The following is a 16,579-nucleotide window of genomic DNA, read 5'->3' on the forward strand; positions in this document are numbered from 1 at the left end:
TCCATTTTGTTGGCTGGTACTTCCTTTTGGATTCCTTCCTCCCCCGCTGTCTCACTGCCCTTGTTCTGTATCTGTGCAGTTCCAAACTGGCCCCCTGGCACTGCCTCCTTGTAGTGCTGGTCACCACAACTTCCCCCTAAACTCTGGTGCTGCTGGCTCCCCGGATGCTAATTCTAGGCAAGGGTGCCTTCAAAGAGCTCATTATAACCTGTCAGAACCTACTGGTTTCCGTTCCACTCCAAAACTGCTTGGTAACGGAAAGTCAAAGTCAGATAAATGAACTCTTGCTCTATCATAGATCTTATCATTATTCTATGGTTCCTTAGCAAGGGTTGAACACAATATTTTGAACAACATTGGTGTTTAAATTGTTAGTTAGTAAAATGGTAAGACTGAGAGACAGAAGCACTTAAAATCTTCTGAAGCTCTCTTAAGCTGTCTGCAGAGTCAGGCTTTAATGTATCAAGTCCTGTTGCTTCGTGTTTGGAAGGATATTTGAAATTACATTAGGAGGTTTGATTTTAAAAAATGCACTGCAATAGCTGTAAAGAGAAGTAAGAATTCAGTTATTTGGTATTTGGATTTAGCACAATAGTTGCATTCTGACTTTGTGTAATTATACAGCAGATCTTGTCTAATTTTATGATGATAAGGGCAAAATTTTAAGAGTGATGTTTTTGTCATAAATGGAAGTTTTATGCAGAAAACACTCTGTTTCTGGAATATAGGTCTCTTGTCACTTTGTATTTGTGGTTTTTTTTAACTTCATTGCAAGCAGCTATGGGACTTCCAGCTTTATTGATGTTGCTCATTGTCCCCCGCTTCATTCAGAGACCCGTGAGAAGAATTCCCTTACTAGTTGGCAGAACCGAACTCCCACTTCGGAAGAAGAAGCAGCAGCTCTTAAACTTCAAGCCATCTGGAGAGGCATCTACGTTAGGAAGGTACTGAACAGCAGAAAACCAGGTGAGTCCTTTAAAAATGCCTTTTGAAAAAATGTTTCGTACTTCACCTTATTCAAATATTTACTGTGAAGATTTTGTTACTAATCAATATCTAGCTAAATGAACTGAAATGCAGTAGAATGTTATAGTTGAATCTCTGATCTCATAAAACTAAGAACAGTGCTCAATCGAGCCACTCAATTAACGCATGTGGTACTAAAAAGTAGAGGAAAGACACCCCCCCCTAGGTTTTCATAGATATTAAACCAGAATTTACATTAATGTAGATTTATCTCAGAGCTGGGCTAAATGTTTGTTTTCGTTTTTGTTTTCTGGAAAGATAAGGGAAGTCCATACAAGAACCTAAGCATCGTAATGGATAATCAGCAGAACACAGCATCAAAGGCTGATACGGTGCTTAAAAGATACTGTTCCGATGCTACCTTTCATTCTTATGTATATAAATAGAGGAATCTTACATAGAAGTTGAAGACTTGTGTTACATTTCTTATTCAGCAATTCTGTTATCTCAGCTGGAATATTGTGTCCAAGTGCAGTGTACACAGCCCAAGAAGAAAGACAGGTAACAACTGAGAAATTCTGGGTAGAGTTGCAAGGGTCAGAATTAAAGAGGGGCCTTGTACTTGCAAGCTGTTAGTGTGTAATTTAAGAAAAAAAAGATTAAGGAGGACTGCACTATAATCTGTAAGTACCCATATGAGAAAAGGAATTTGATAGCAACAAGGTCTTTAGTCTGAGATCTGAAGGGTTAACAAGAAGGTCTTTAGTCTGAGATGCAAAGATAATGTGTTGAATCCAGACACATTCAAACTAGAAAAAGTGGCATTTTTTTTTAAGAGGATAAGGTATTTATTGAACTAAACCAAGATTTGTGTTGCGCTGCTGAAAACTTTAACATCAAACAGATACTCCTCAAATTCACAAAGGATTAGTGATTCATATATGATAAAATAGCAATTAATACGTTAACAGGACTGTTACACAGAAAGGTAGGTCACAAGGATTCCTTCCAGCCTCACAGTATATGAACGCCTGAGGATCGTGACAAAGAAAACTGCTCCATCGTGAGATACGCACTCTCTCTTTAGGAAGTTATCCCCATACCGCTGGAAGCTCCTTCCTGAATTACCATCACTGCTGGGGTTCTTTTGCCTATATACTTACCTGCACCAGATGATCTCTGCAAGCCATCTTATGTACCTTGATCTCCTCATCAGGAAATCTGCTGCTGCCCCTCTCCTGAACTATCACCTGTAGCCCAGTCTTGCTTAAGCTTTCCTACTAGGTAGTCTAGTGCCCTTCTATTTTTGTTTATGAAGTGCCATGTAAATTAGGAATTTCCATAAACTTTCACTAGTATTATTAATTCCTACAAAACCCAGAGCCTGGAAGCTGTTCTTTTGAAGTTTAGATTTTAGATTTTTGTCATCTGAGCTTTATGTGAGTATTCCAACTCTTTTCTTCCGTTGTCTGTAATGTCTTTCTTAACTTGTTCTGATTTATCAATACTCTGTTACCTGTAATTCTGGTATTTTCTTTGCAGTGCTTTACTGTGTTTTTTATTTTTTGTCGTATTATTCTTCTCCTCCTTTCCCTCATTATCTGTAATTTTTTCTCTCTTACTTGTCATTTCAGTAAAGTGTTATTACTCCCCCCCCTTTTTTTAAGTTTTCCCCCTCCATTTCTGTCACTAATTGCTTATGCAATAAAGAAGGATTTAACCTAATTTTAGTCTTGAAAAGTTAGACAACAGGTCTAAACTAGTTGCCTAATCTTCATCTGTATTCTATGGATAGAAGTAGATGAGTGGAGATGTCAACACATCCTGTCATCTGAGAAGTATCAAACATGGGTGGGATGAATTACCCGCTGGAGCTGCCTGATTCTTTTCTTTTTAGCTACACAGATTGCTTAGGTGCATACTTACCCCTTCATGAGATCTCCAGATAAAAGCTGCTGGGGGCTAAACAGCGTATTCTCTGAGGACAGAGATCACCTCATATCACTACAACATGAGACGGTGAATAAAATGTGAATCAGAGAAAATATTGATCACATCATTTTTGCAGTTGTAGGAGTGCTGAAAGTTACAAAGGTGATGATGAAGGGAATTTCCTCTGTCAAAGGAGAAATTAATTTTCAGCTCAGTGGGACTTCTGTAAAAGTTTAAATAAAAACTAGGGATTCATAAGAATGGCATTTTTCACAACTATTTGGCAGGTGTATATTTAGAACAATACAAAAGTTAGATGTTATATTTTCTAACTTGTTTTATTATTTCCAGGTACTAAAGAAAATGCTAATGTCAAAGAAACCTTGCAAAAATTGTGGACGGCGATGGAGTTAAATTTTGAACAGTGTGCTGTAATGCTGTTAAGGTAATTATGTAATAAATTAAACTGTTTTATTGCAGGCAGTACCATAGAATTGTCATAAACTGCTAGTTCACAAAATAAATGTAATAACATTACTAGTTTTAAAATTGCAAAACTCTGTTGGAAGGGATGAAATGTTTTTAGTGAAGTTATGCTATGCTTTATTCTGTGTACCCTACATGAGTAGCAAATCTAATTTTTGGGGGGGTGTGTGTGTTACAGGTGTTTTCCTACAGCTTGAGCTAGAACATTATCTTTCTCCTTTATTTAATTTTTTAATATGCTGTAGGCTGTTTCATAATTATAAATCTGATACTGATTCCTTAGTTAACCATCTTAACCAGTTGATTTAACATAGTATTTTGATTCGTGCTATCGATTGAGGAATCCTGGTTGACATTAGAAATGAGAGAGCTGTACTACTTAATTGTACCACAGTTTATGTCATCAGAGGATTTGTTTATAGCACTTGCATGAAGGAAAGTAGATACATTTCTAGGTAGATGCTTCCGCTGGTATTTAATTACAGCTTTTAGAATATAGCTACCTACTCTAATTTCAACAGTGTTCATTAAGTCATTGGCAAGCATGACACTCTTTGGAGATCACATGTTTTCATTCAGTCCTTCAAAAATCTCTCTACAAGTGTTCACACAACTGATCTAGCAGTAGATCAGTTCTGCCAGGGATGAGGAGTGGGAACTAGCAATAGTAACTGGCTGTGCGTATAAATCCTCACTCCTTATAACAAGCAATTTGAGGAACACTCATATGGGGTGTAATTTTATTTCACTTTTTAGTGTTTCTCATCCTGTAAAACTTTTGTATGTTGATGGAATCAGGGCTTTGCAACCACAGCCTTGTTCCAAATATTAGACCTCAGTTTAGATTTGCAGCATCTCTGAATCACCAAAGACCAGACGCTATTATCATTGCTAAAAACATGAACGTAGAGATTGTTTCTGTAATTCCAATTACTATATAGGAATAACAGAACACCAGAGTAGCATTGTCCAAATTTTGTGGATATAACTTTTGCAATTAAACAACTTGAACACGTTCACATTTGACTCAGAAAAGAAGACAGCTGTCACTGAAAATGGATGTTCTGAGGTTTTTTTAGACTATCCCCTTATTGTAAACCATAAAACCCAAACTTTGAATTGGAACAATTAAAAGATAGCAAAAAAGACATATTTTTTATTTACCGCAGAAAGCAGGTAGTTAAAGAATAATGTAAGATGGAGTGGCAAGGAGAAGGATAGCCTTTCCTTCACCTCTATGTAGGCGTATTTTCACTCATAATGTCTAGAGAAAAAAAACTGGAAGGAGCCATAAGATGGTGTGAGACCAGTTACCTTTCTTCTGCCCTGCACCCGACAACATGTTCACATAACAGTGAATTTTGTATGCTGGTTTTCACATTGCTTTGTCCAGAGGAACATTAATTTTTCATACTGCATATGATATATAAAAATTCATAGTGTCAGTTAGGTGCCAGTGAGGTTAGCTCTAGTTTCACAGAACTTCAGAAGACCTGCTAGCTTATTTGCCTTACAAATAACTTCTGAATTTACAATCTTAGGTTCCTTCTTGTGTGAAGCGAATGTCTTTCATCCCATTTTAAATTTATTTGTTTTTGCTGTTATTCCTTTCTTGTTCAAAAAAGTTTTAAAAGGAAATAAATGGGTTTTTTAATCTTCTAATGATGCCACAGCTTTAAGATGACAGCTTAATATCAAGAAAAGGAAGTTATGCTAACTGATATTTATTTAAAAAAATAGTAAAGTTTTGTAGAAGCCATAACATTTTGGGCTATTAAAAGCAGTTGTACTCATGGATATAATGACTGGTAGAAATACTTTTGTGTTAAGTATTGGCTATTACGAGCCATTAGCTCTAAAAGAGCTGATCCCTACCTGATTTATTATTTTTTGAGAATGAACAGCTACTAGAGAATCATCAGTAACATACTTTGTATTACTGTTTTACAACCATGCATGAAGCAGTGTTCTTTGTGATTAGCATAAGTTAAAGTCAAGGTATATGTGCCCTCCTCATTAGATTTAAATATCTATCCTGTTTTCTGTTTCCAGAGAAATGTTTAAAAGAAACTGTAAGTCAATTGAAAAGTTTCCTTGTTATGAAGATGAATGGTGTAAGATCTCTTTCACTGACTATGCTGTAACATATGCCGATCTGCCACCAAATACGTGGTTTGTGGTTTTTAGGTGGGTTTCATACAGCGCTATATAACTCTTCTGGGGAAATAGTATTGATACACTGTGGTTTTACTAACCTGCTTTTAAAATGTAATTTTACAAAAGTCTAATTTCCTTAAATAGTAATTTATACTTTTACTTCATGTTGTACAAATAATTATATTTGTGAAAATAATTGTAATATAATTTCTTTTTCTTTTTTTTTAGAGAAATATTTCTTGTTCCAGAAGACATGCTTATAGTGCCAAAGGTGTATACCACTATCCCTTCCTGCAGACTTCATGTTGTTGACAATGACACACTGGAGGAAATGCCACATGTCTTTTTCAAAGTTGCACCTCATATTTACCCCAAAAATAAGGTAAATGCAAAGAGTTGTTGTGAAAAGTAGAATTTTTGAAATAATAGCAGTTGCCCAAATTTTGTGAACATTTTTAGGTATGTCATAATGTTCTACTTCAAAGTGCACCCTTATTTATTAGCAAGTTTGAACAGAGACTGTCACTGATCTGCTTCTGTGCTAAACCTTTTACAGTGAAGGAATAGCCTTTGTTTTCTTTGATATTTTTTACTATCGCTAAATGGAGGTATAACGTCCAGCTTCCTTGTGCTGTGCTACTCAGTGGCAATATGGTTGCTGCTGATGCTGTCCATCTGACAGAACAACCTTGAAGAGTTAGGGGCCAAACTAAGAATGAGGTTTGAATAGCCTTTTATAAGTCATGCTTACAGTAATTAAATTAATATGCATCTTCAGGTGCTAATGATAATTGCAGTATTGATGCCAAATACAGCTTTAGATACGCTCCCCCTCAAAGCTTGGATGTTAGCTCAGGAGCATTAGTGTAAATTGCTTCTAAAAAAATAACTATATTGTTAAATAATTATCACAGCTTCCCCTCCTGCCTGTTTACCTTTACACCAAAGAAGACAGTTTGCTCAGTCTTTTCTTGCAAGTTACATGTTCCATAGTCGATTGCTCTCTGTCCTCTGGACTCTTTCCAATTGCTCTTGGTGTTTTCTTGTTTATCATGCACAAGACTGAGTACAGTAAACTTTGCACCAAAGATTAACTTGTAGCCATACAAATGATGAGTAAGGATTGATTAGTTTACATCTTGCAGGTTTTTCTTCTGTTTGTATATCCAACTGTGATGCTTGTCCTATTTTGCGACACTGTTGTTGACTCATGCACTTCTGTAACCCTAGGTGCTTTCCTGAGGAACTAAATCGTGTAGTTTATTATTCTTGACTAAATATAGTGTATTTCATTACTGACTTTCATGCTATTTTTTCAGGTCATTTCCCTAGTTTAAAATAATCTTGAATTCTTATTTTCTCTTCCTCTAAAGTTACAATCCTTCTTAGTTTGTAGTATCAGCTAATTAAACATACATGTTCTCCATTCCACCATCCACATGACTAATAAAAATATTGAATGGAATCAGGTCCAGGTTAGATATTTGACATCTCCCTGACTGAATCCTGGTTTTCCAAAAGGAGCCATGAATATGTGCTTTCTGGATGTGATAGTCAAACAGCCACCATAGTTTCTTTGTTATGACAGCATTTCCTCAGGCTTAGAAGAATGAATAGACAGACAGTGTCAGGTGTCTCCTTCTTTCCCATAGGGTGCTTTCCTATAGAAGGAAGCTTGATTGATTTGATAGGACTTGGTATTTGCAGTCTTTTTGCTATGTTGGGGGGGTTGCAAGGAGTTCGTTTCGTTAGTTATTTCATGATGTTTTCAGTCATTGGAGTTATGCTGACTGATAATTTTCTAGACACCTTTGTCCATCTAAAAAAAAAAATGCATTAGTACAGTTCTGTAGTCTTCTAGTACCTTAGCTGTCCTCTGTCAGTTATCAAACATATTTTAAAAGTTTTGTGATTGTTTTCATCTGTTATTTAATTATCCATCAGACAGTTCAGAAGTTCATCACACCTAAGTAATCCAAACCCTTACTTTATCGATATAGTCATTTACTACTTCTTTTCCTATACTGGCCTGCCTCTTACCTCTTTAATATTACCCCTAATATTAACTATTCTAGCCACATGTTCACAGTTGACCTTTTAGTGAAGAAATGTTCACGTTTTAGCCTTCTGTCTAGTCTGTCAGTAACAAGGAACTGACGTCAGTCTAACACTGCAGAAGCAGTTTTCTTATCTTTCTGTTGTAACTTCCAATTTCATCAGACTTTTTTTGTTTTTCACTAGAATGAACTTGCCTTATCTAGTGTTTATAGTGAATATTAGCTGAATGTGACAGATAAGGACTGCTACTGCTGGAGGAATATGCTTAGAAAAGAAGGGTTGCAGACAAAGCTCTTCAAGCTTTCAAAACTAATTTGGGATCCTCAGAGATGTGGTGTGGATTCCACCAGACACGAAAATTCGGTTTGCAATCCTGCAGTGGCAAGTGGCAGGATGCAAAAAGAAATCTCAGTGGTGAACACTGACTGGTTTTCAGGAAAGTGGTGAGATGTGGAAAGAAAAATCACAACCTCAGATTTATTTCAGATCTCATTTCAGTTGTCCTGTTTAGCATGAGAAAAGTGTCTAGTTCTGCCTTGTAAGGCAGGTTTTCCATTTCCCTGCTTTTACTAATTCTTTCTAAGACCTCCTCCCATTTAACGTATATTTCTTGAATAAATATGTCCAAAATTGTACGCAATATTCCACACATGATCTTTCCAGCACTTTGTGCAGTACAGTGGTTTTAATATTGGAAATGCTTGTTTTGCTATGCACTACCTCACCTGCTACCTTACATAATAATGTTTTTTTCCATGGGTACAGCACAGTAGCCTCAGTGATTCTGTCATTAACTAACGAAAATGACCCTTTTTATTTTACTTCTGTCCTTCCTTGTTGAAGAAGTCCCCATTTAAAGCACACATTTTTGTTATTATTCTCCAAACTCATGACTTACGTTTTCTAATATTAAATGTGGTTAATATCACTAAAAAGTGATTTTGGTTTGAGAGTACTAAAACAGAATTGTGCAGGTATGCTGCATTTTTCTACTTGTTCTTACTACATTTCTTCGTCGCTGCTACTGACTTTCTCAATAAGAATATAATGTTATGTGGTACAATTTAGCTTGTTTTCTTCCTATTTGTAAATGGTTTGTTAATGTTTCAGTGAACCTGCAAAAACTATTGAAAGCTCTATTGATATTTTGACAAGACATCATGCAATTATTATGAAACGTAGAATACAGTGGTTTTATTTTAATCTGTCTGTTACCTTTCTTTTAAACAGTATTTTGTAAAAAATAGTCAATGATGTAATGCATCAAGCAAGAAATTATACAGTATGCCTGAATTCCTAAATTTCAGTATTATTACATAAAAAGTCCCTTCCTTTTTTTTTTTAAAAAAAACAAACCTATGAGTTAATTGTTTGGCTTCAAAACTACGAATCAGCAGTTTACAATAGAGCTAAAAAGAAATCCTGTCAAGAAATATCGTTATTCTGCTGCAGAGGCACTCCTGGAACACATTAAAGTTAATGTCAGAATGATTGACTAGAAGGATAAAATCTGCACACTAGCAATAATAATGTCTGTCTTCTTTCTGCAGACATTATAATCTAGATAGAAACTAGCTACTTGCTTTGCATTATTTGGAAATTTTTTTTTGCATTAATTTTCTTTTTCCATGGTAATTCTTTCTACTGCTGGATACAGTTGGTTTTGGTTTTGTTTTCTGAAATTCTTCTGTATTTATTGTTCACAAGTCTTTTGAACAGATTATAAAGAAGGATAGACATAAGCATCCCTCAAGCTTCAGCTGACCAAGAAAGATAAGAGTTTAAGAGATCATCATGAGCAACATGTTTCGTCTAGAAAATAGAACTCTATTTGAGCAAGGATACTGATCAGTTATTTGTCTTGACTAGTCATAGAAAGACAAAGGGAAATAATCTTACTTTACCAAAAAGTTAGTTAAGGTGATATATTAGAAAACAACCCTTTCTGTTTCTAGAGACAATGAATTGTAACAAGATATCTAAGTAGGTTATGAAACCTCTCAACGATTTTTAAGAAAGAAACATAAATCTGATGAGGTTGTCTAGATCTATTTGCTTAGTATTCAGAAAGTGCTCACTTAAGCAGTTGCTTAATTTTAAGTCTATATTTTCTGCATATTTATAGTGAACATTAAGACTGTATAACCTTATCTTTATAAATAGGTATGCAACAGAAAGTGTTTTTCTCATGCACACCATGCTGTCAGAAAGCACTTGAATATCTGGATGAATCCCTCTCGGTTTCCAAGTGTACTTGTTAAGAACAGGGGAGACTAACTCTATGCTTAACTAGATATTTAAATAAGTGAGTTCTCCTGAATCATAGCTTTGAATGGTTGCCATTACCTTGCAGTGATTAAAGAATGTAAAGTGCCTTACACTTACAATTGCACAAATTGGAACTGTGAAACACTTATTTTGCTTTCGTTCTAAGTATTCAGTAGTCCTGAAGTCACAACCCTGCATTATTAGATAGTCCTGAAATCATAACCCTATTTATTATAAGAATCTTTCAATAAAGCTTTTTTTACTGGTAAAGACTGATTTCTTTTAACTGAAATTTAGCAGAAGACTGGCTGCCAAGAGAGAAGACCTTTCACATAATTTTAATCTGGATTATTTCTTGGGTGGAACATGAAATTCTAATGTTAGAAATAGCAAGTTGGTAGGGCTAGATTAGAGAACGTAAAGAAAGGACTTAATTCTGAATTCCCCTGTTACAGTGCAACTGGTCATTACACTCATTATAACCCTTTTTCCTGTCCCTGCCTTTCACGTATTCACATTCATACTGCCTTCTTTTTTTTTTTTTCAAATACAAAATCAAATTTTAAAATGTTTTAAATTATATTCTGGTTTCCCATATTCTTCTTCTTAGGATTCATAAAGAGCAGATAAATTTGCATGAAGCTTATTAATTGTGTTGCATTTTTATTGATTTTTATTTGATTTTTCTCATACTAGAAATATTTTTTCTTATATCAACATCTTCATAAAAATAAGATTAATATCCTGACATTTAATGCTATACTTGCAATGCAAAGTAGGGGCAGTGTTAATTTAATCTCAAATTTGAAGACAGAATGAATCAGATCTCTAAATTTCCATGCAGCAAATAGCATTCACCCATACCTGGATGCAGTAATTTTCATGTTTACATTTTTGTCTTTATCTAATTTTGCTTTCATATGTGTGCTTTCATAAGCTTTTGCTTAATGTCTTGTGCGTGAATTGTCAAAATACTAGTTTTCTTTTCTTCATCTGTGGTCACCTTTGGAGTTAAAAGTATCTATAATCTCAAAATACAGCAACACTTTGCAATGCATATGTTTCTTACATCTGGCATACAGGCAAGATGTTTCCCAGCAGTGGTAGAGTATAGGTTTGATGTGGTTGTCTTAGAGTTTGGAGTGAAAGTTCTGGGCTTATGCAGCCTTCTAGTTTTCATTATGTCTACTGCTACTACTATCATCACCACCACATACAGTTTTTGTCAGAGATCAAAAGGGAAAAAATATTTTGTACCAAATGAAAAGAATTTGATTGATGTTAATGGCTTTACAAGAAACAGAACAGTAATATTACAGAACTCAGAAATGTAGAGATGTTTTATCTGTGAGCTATTTGCAGAGTTGTGTGATGTACAAAGCGAAAAGATACATGGAAGAAATATGTTTTACTGAACTTTAGTCATGTTGTAAGAAGACTTTTCCAACTAGAGTACCGCACATGCTGAAGTAAAAGAGTTAGAACTCATTAACATTTGTTAAACTAGACTTAGTAAACAACTTAGAATCATCAAATAATTTGGTTAGAAAGGGATTTCAGGAGTTTGATTGTACCTGCCCTTAAAACACCTGCCAGCTTTGAAGTTAGATGAGATGGGTTCTGACTTGCGATGTAACTTTTTACTAAATATAAATTCCTGTAGTAAGAGATGCTTTGTAAGTTAGACTATAATAGAACTATAAGATTCTTGCTTATGAAGGACATCTTATTATATTAATAAGTGTAGCATGGACAAAAAGTGTGTTGCATGTACTCATAGAGTGCATTTTGAGGAGTGTTATTTCCAAGTAAAAATGACTTGTTTTCTGCTTTCAGAAAGGATACACATTTATGGCTGAAGCACATACTGGTGACCTTCCTGTGGCGGCTGGAAGATGGAGACTGCGGCTCATTGGTTCTCATAGTCCACTCCCATTTCTCTCTCGTGAGGCTGTAAATAATGTCTATTCTACTAAAGAAATTAAAGAGTATTACATACCCAATGACAAGCATGTAATGTTCAGGTAAATACTGAGAGAAGAATGATTAAATTCTGCTTTTTATATGGACCATCCCTGACAGAAAAATATGTTCTTCCTTCTCTCTTAGAAGGGGAGGTTATTAAGGCAAATATCTGAATTTTATGGGCCATCAACATTTCATTTATGAAAGTATTATTTTCTGAAATATTGCCACTGCTTGGTGAAGAACAGGTATAAAGTACACATTAAAGTATAATTTTAAAGTTGTAATGACAGTATTTTGCATATCTGCAAGCTTGATCTTGAATCTTATCCATATGTCAATTACTGAAATTCCACAGTACTTTGGGGGCTTAAATATCAATTAAAATCATGATTTTGCAGGTGGGAAGGAGACATAAAGTTTGATATATTTTTTTTTCATCTATTCAGATGAAGCTTTAAATAATACATAAATACAGCACTTGCTTTTCTAATAGATGAGGCCCACAGGCAAATTTCTGTCTTGCAGTGTTGGCAGAAAAATTTATATATGTTTTTTGTTAGCATGCTGATTCTTTTAGAACAAATTGAATAAAATAGTGATTTAATTTTTATTAATCCTTTTAAAATTGATTATGGATTATTAAAATCAGTTTATTCTGGCTAAGTTTGAGTTTAGAACTGACCCTGACTAAATCACTATACTGAAGTTTTTACACAAAGGACTACACGCTGCACTGAAACAGGCCCCATGCTTAAAGCAATTACGTGTATATATTTTGAACATTAATTCTAGAATATTTTGTCTTGATTCCTGATGATATGTATCAATATATCAAATCAATGGATTATTCTTGGGACAGAGGTCTATTCAACAGAAGGAATTAGTTTCAATATAAATGAAGAAAGTATGTAATGGAATTATAACAAATGCACTCAAATTCTGTAAACTCTTTCTTGATGAGTTTTTTCTTTTTTTCCCCTTTGATGTTGCCAATCTTTTAAAAATTTTATTTTAAAATATTTATGTATGTTTGGCTCCAAATGTGCTGAAGTCAGGGTGATGGCGTTTTTGTGTATTGTTGTTGTTTGCTTGCTTGGTGACGTTTGTCTAACAAATTGAATTTGTAGACAAAAAGCAAGTAATATATAAAGTTATGAGTTGCAACAAGATTACTGTTTATATTTCATCTTAAGACTCTAATTTTACAGTCTTTAATTCCACAGTGTTTTAAGTTGACCAGAGCAGCAGCTGCTATCAAATGAGACAGGTCTACCCTTTTGAAAGCGAATCTTTCTTTTTTTTTTTCTTTTGCTCAGTTACTTTTTAATTTAAACAATTCCCTAAACTGGATAACCATGTTTTTCAACAAATACTAGTACATACAGAAGGAGGGAAAATATATATCTGGACATTTGATATGGCAGTGAAAAAAAAATGGCAAGACCACCCCTTTTTTGCAGCAGCACTTACTTTGATGATAGAGTCAGTGCATTAAACTTCACCACAGGAAGCTTAGCCCACCAGATTGCAGGAAAGCAGTTGACTACAAGCTCAATTTTAAGTGTTCAGTGCCAGGTCAGCACAACATTTAGGTACTTTCCTAAAAAAAAAGATCCGATACAGCTGGTTGTATTGCTGTAATTTTTTTCTTCCTCTTCAGGTATTCAGTAAAAGCCACAGCATCACATATTGCTACAGTGCAGGTACAAACCTCTAAATCAGATGTGTTCATTGAACTACAAATCCTAGATAATGAGGAAAAAATTGTGAGTGCCACTGGAAAGGGCCATGCAGTCATCCCTGCTTTTAATTTCTTGAGTAATGAAACGCTTTTGAGTTCCCACTGTAAGTATTGTACTCTGTATTTCATAATTTTATTCACTGAAGGATATGCATTCTTACAGTAACTTTAAGGAATCACAGAAAATACTATTTTTTCGTACTTTCTCCGTTAATCCTTAATTGCTTTGTGATTGAGTGAAATCAACTACATTTCTGAGCAATGAACAGGAGTCCTTGGTCCTCAGCAGTGAAGAAAGGTACCAAAAGGATTGATTGAAATAAGCTGTCCAGCCTTATTTTCTTCCTCTGCCTTTTGGTCTAGTTTTATAACTGAGTAAAGAGTTTTGTGGATAATTGAAGTGGCTTCTCAGTTCTGAAAATTTTTATGCATATGCTTCCCTTGTCATTGAGAACTGAAACATGTTTTACTTTCAAGATCTTGTTTTTATTTGTTTGATCTTATAGTTAAAAAAATTTTGGCTGTTAGGAAACTGATGCCCAGACCATGGCACGTGGTAGATAATTCACAGATTACACTGAGTCTTATGGTTTAAATGCACCATCCTGAGCATCACTCCTTTTAGCAGAAGCACACGCTTTATTGGCTTCTCATCCATCACATCAGCCCCAGAGTACAAGGCAAAAGACTCTTGAACAAATGATATAATATTTATCCTTAAGAAGAAACTCTTTAATTTTTGACTATACCTCTGCTACAGCTTCACAATGATATTCATGGAAATAGAAGACACTGAAGGAAGAGCTACTTGCCCCAATCTTGCAAAGTTGGCGTAAAAGGCATAAATGCCCATTAGACTATTGTACTATCGTCAGTTGTTTATTATAGCAACTGAAATACTGAGAAAAAGTTATACTGCATGGGAACACTTGAATTTAAACAAAATTTCCTTTAAGACAAATTTACTTGAAAGTTACAGAAAACATGTTACTGATTTTTGGCTGAACAGTTGAATCTGAGAATTTTACTTTTTCAAAGTTTTTGTTTTGTTTTTGTGGATTTTTTTTTATTTTATTGCGATTCATTACATTGCAGTCTTGTCAGCTCAGCTCTTGTTAAAGGTGAGAATCAGTGTGTGTTCAAAGATCACCTTTCGTAAGTATGCTAAAAGTCATGTATATTCCCAAAGCACTTTGAAAATAGTCATTGTACCTAATAAAAATCCAGCTGGCATCAGTTTAAACTGACTCTCTGTAGCCCAGCAAACTAACATTCTGAATCTACTGTATGACCGAGCCTGGCAGCATATAAATACTGGGAGAAGGGGCAAGGAGGTAAAGAAAATTAAGCCAAACACTTCAGTGGCACCTAGTGACAAGACAAGAGGCAATGGGCACAAACTGAAATACAGAAAATACAATTTAAGCATTAGAAAATGTATGTGGAGGGGTTGTTTGGTTTGGGGTTTTTCGTTTGTTTGCTTGTTTCATTTTTACTCTCAAGGTTCAAACACTGGAACAGGTTGCTCAGAGAGGTTTTGGAGTGTTCATCCTTGGAGATAATCAAAACCCAACTGCACATGGCCATGAGCACCTTGCCCTAGCTGACTCTGCTTTTAGCAATGGGATTGAGCTAAATGATCTCCAGAGGTGTCTTCCAGCCTCTGCCAGGACACTCAGCTTCCCGTGATCCTGTGATATCAATTAGTAGTTAAGGCTTATGGGTTTTTTTTCTTAATGATTAACAAATAATCCAGTTTCCTTGAATGTGCTGTCCAACTAAGGAGGTAGTCATTTGCAACTGGACTTAATAGAGAGAGCCTTCAGCTTGAGATTGTATCTGTGCTCTGCCATCATCCTCCTCTGATGTAGCAGGATACCTTCCTGCACACTCCCGAGGTCAGAGTTAGGTTACCCAGGCATCCTCTTTTGTGCTTCACTTCCTGGCTTTCAGAAGTTAGAGTTCTGCCAAACTCAGTACTCAAGAGCTACAATCAGACAATATTAGCTGTTCGCTACTGGCATTTTTATTGTTTGATAAAATTGGGGCTGGACTACTAAAGAAGCTAAAATAAAACTGGAATGAAAATTTTGTAAGCTCAAAGTACTCTTGGCCAGTTGATTGACATTTGAATTTGAAGTGGTATTTAATTTTACTGTTCAGAAACAATAAATACAGCTGAAAGATACGTAATTCTTAGGTGTATTTTCAACAATTGTCCTTGTAGTGCTCAGGTAATTTTTGACAAAAACGAAGTACTATCTACGTGCTTCTGTTACACTTCTTATATGAAATAGATTTTAGATGCTACTTCCATGCCATCTCAACTTCTTTCATAATCTTCTTGTGTTTCCCTGTTTTCTATACATTTCAATTCTTAGTAAAGCTATTTCTATTTTATTTATAAGATCGTATACTATTTTGAATTTTTCATTACCTCTATGGGTTTCATTTTGAAAATTCTCTTCTTTGTAAGCATTACAAGTTTGTTTAAGTAAAGCAGTTGTTTATAGGCAAACAAGTCAGCTACTGTACTCTCCATGGACACCACTATAGATCAAGGTTCTAAGATATTAGTCTTCAGTCCTTTTATGAAGACTTTTAAACAGTAAATCAATCAGTTTCTGCCTGTTTGAGCATATTCAGAACCTGAGGCAAAGACAAATTGTTCAAATACTGGATTATTGCTTTGCTAAAGCCCCAAATAGCATCATATTTCATGTGCTTACCTCCACTGTTTTGAACTGTGTAGTTTTCTAATGTGATCCTTTAGAAAAATGTTTTATCTAGATTTCCAGCGCTGTGTGGGAAAAATAACTAATTTAATCATGTTTATGAAGCATCTTGATTTCTATCTCAAGTGCACCTTGTTATTACCAGAAAAGTAAAATTAAATGCTATGGACACCATGCGCTGAAAGTGTAACTCATCAGATGACAACATTGTGGTTTTAAAGGAAGTCATGGAGAAGCTCTCATGATTCTGTCTGAGTTACCAAGATAA

The 16,579-nt window shown here is 35.0% G+C and overlaps 1 protein-coding gene across 1 annotated transcript in view; it reads left to right on the forward strand.

The window, feature by feature from the left end:
• Window positions 1-16,579, forward strand: part of ADGB (androglobin) — a 120,217-nt gene that overhangs the window by 81,201 nt on the left and 22,437 nt on the right. The window contains 6 exon segments of the mRNA XM_075413741.1: window positions 832-966; window positions 3,250-3,343; window positions 5,437-5,571; window positions 5,770-5,923; window positions 11,704-11,891; window positions 13,496-13,680. Of these exon segments, the coding sequence (XP_075269856.1) occupies window positions 832-966; window positions 3,250-3,343; window positions 5,437-5,571; window positions 5,770-5,923; window positions 11,704-11,891; window positions 13,496-13,680 (891 nt within the window).

Source organism: Opisthocomus hoazin, chromosome 2, assembly GCF_030867145.1.
Source record: "Opisthocomus hoazin isolate bOpiHoa1 chromosome 2, bOpiHoa1.hap1, whole genome shotgun sequence".
NCBI classification, from domain to species: domain Eukaryota; kingdom Metazoa; phylum Chordata; class Aves; order Opisthocomiformes; family Opisthocomidae; genus Opisthocomus; species Opisthocomus hoazin.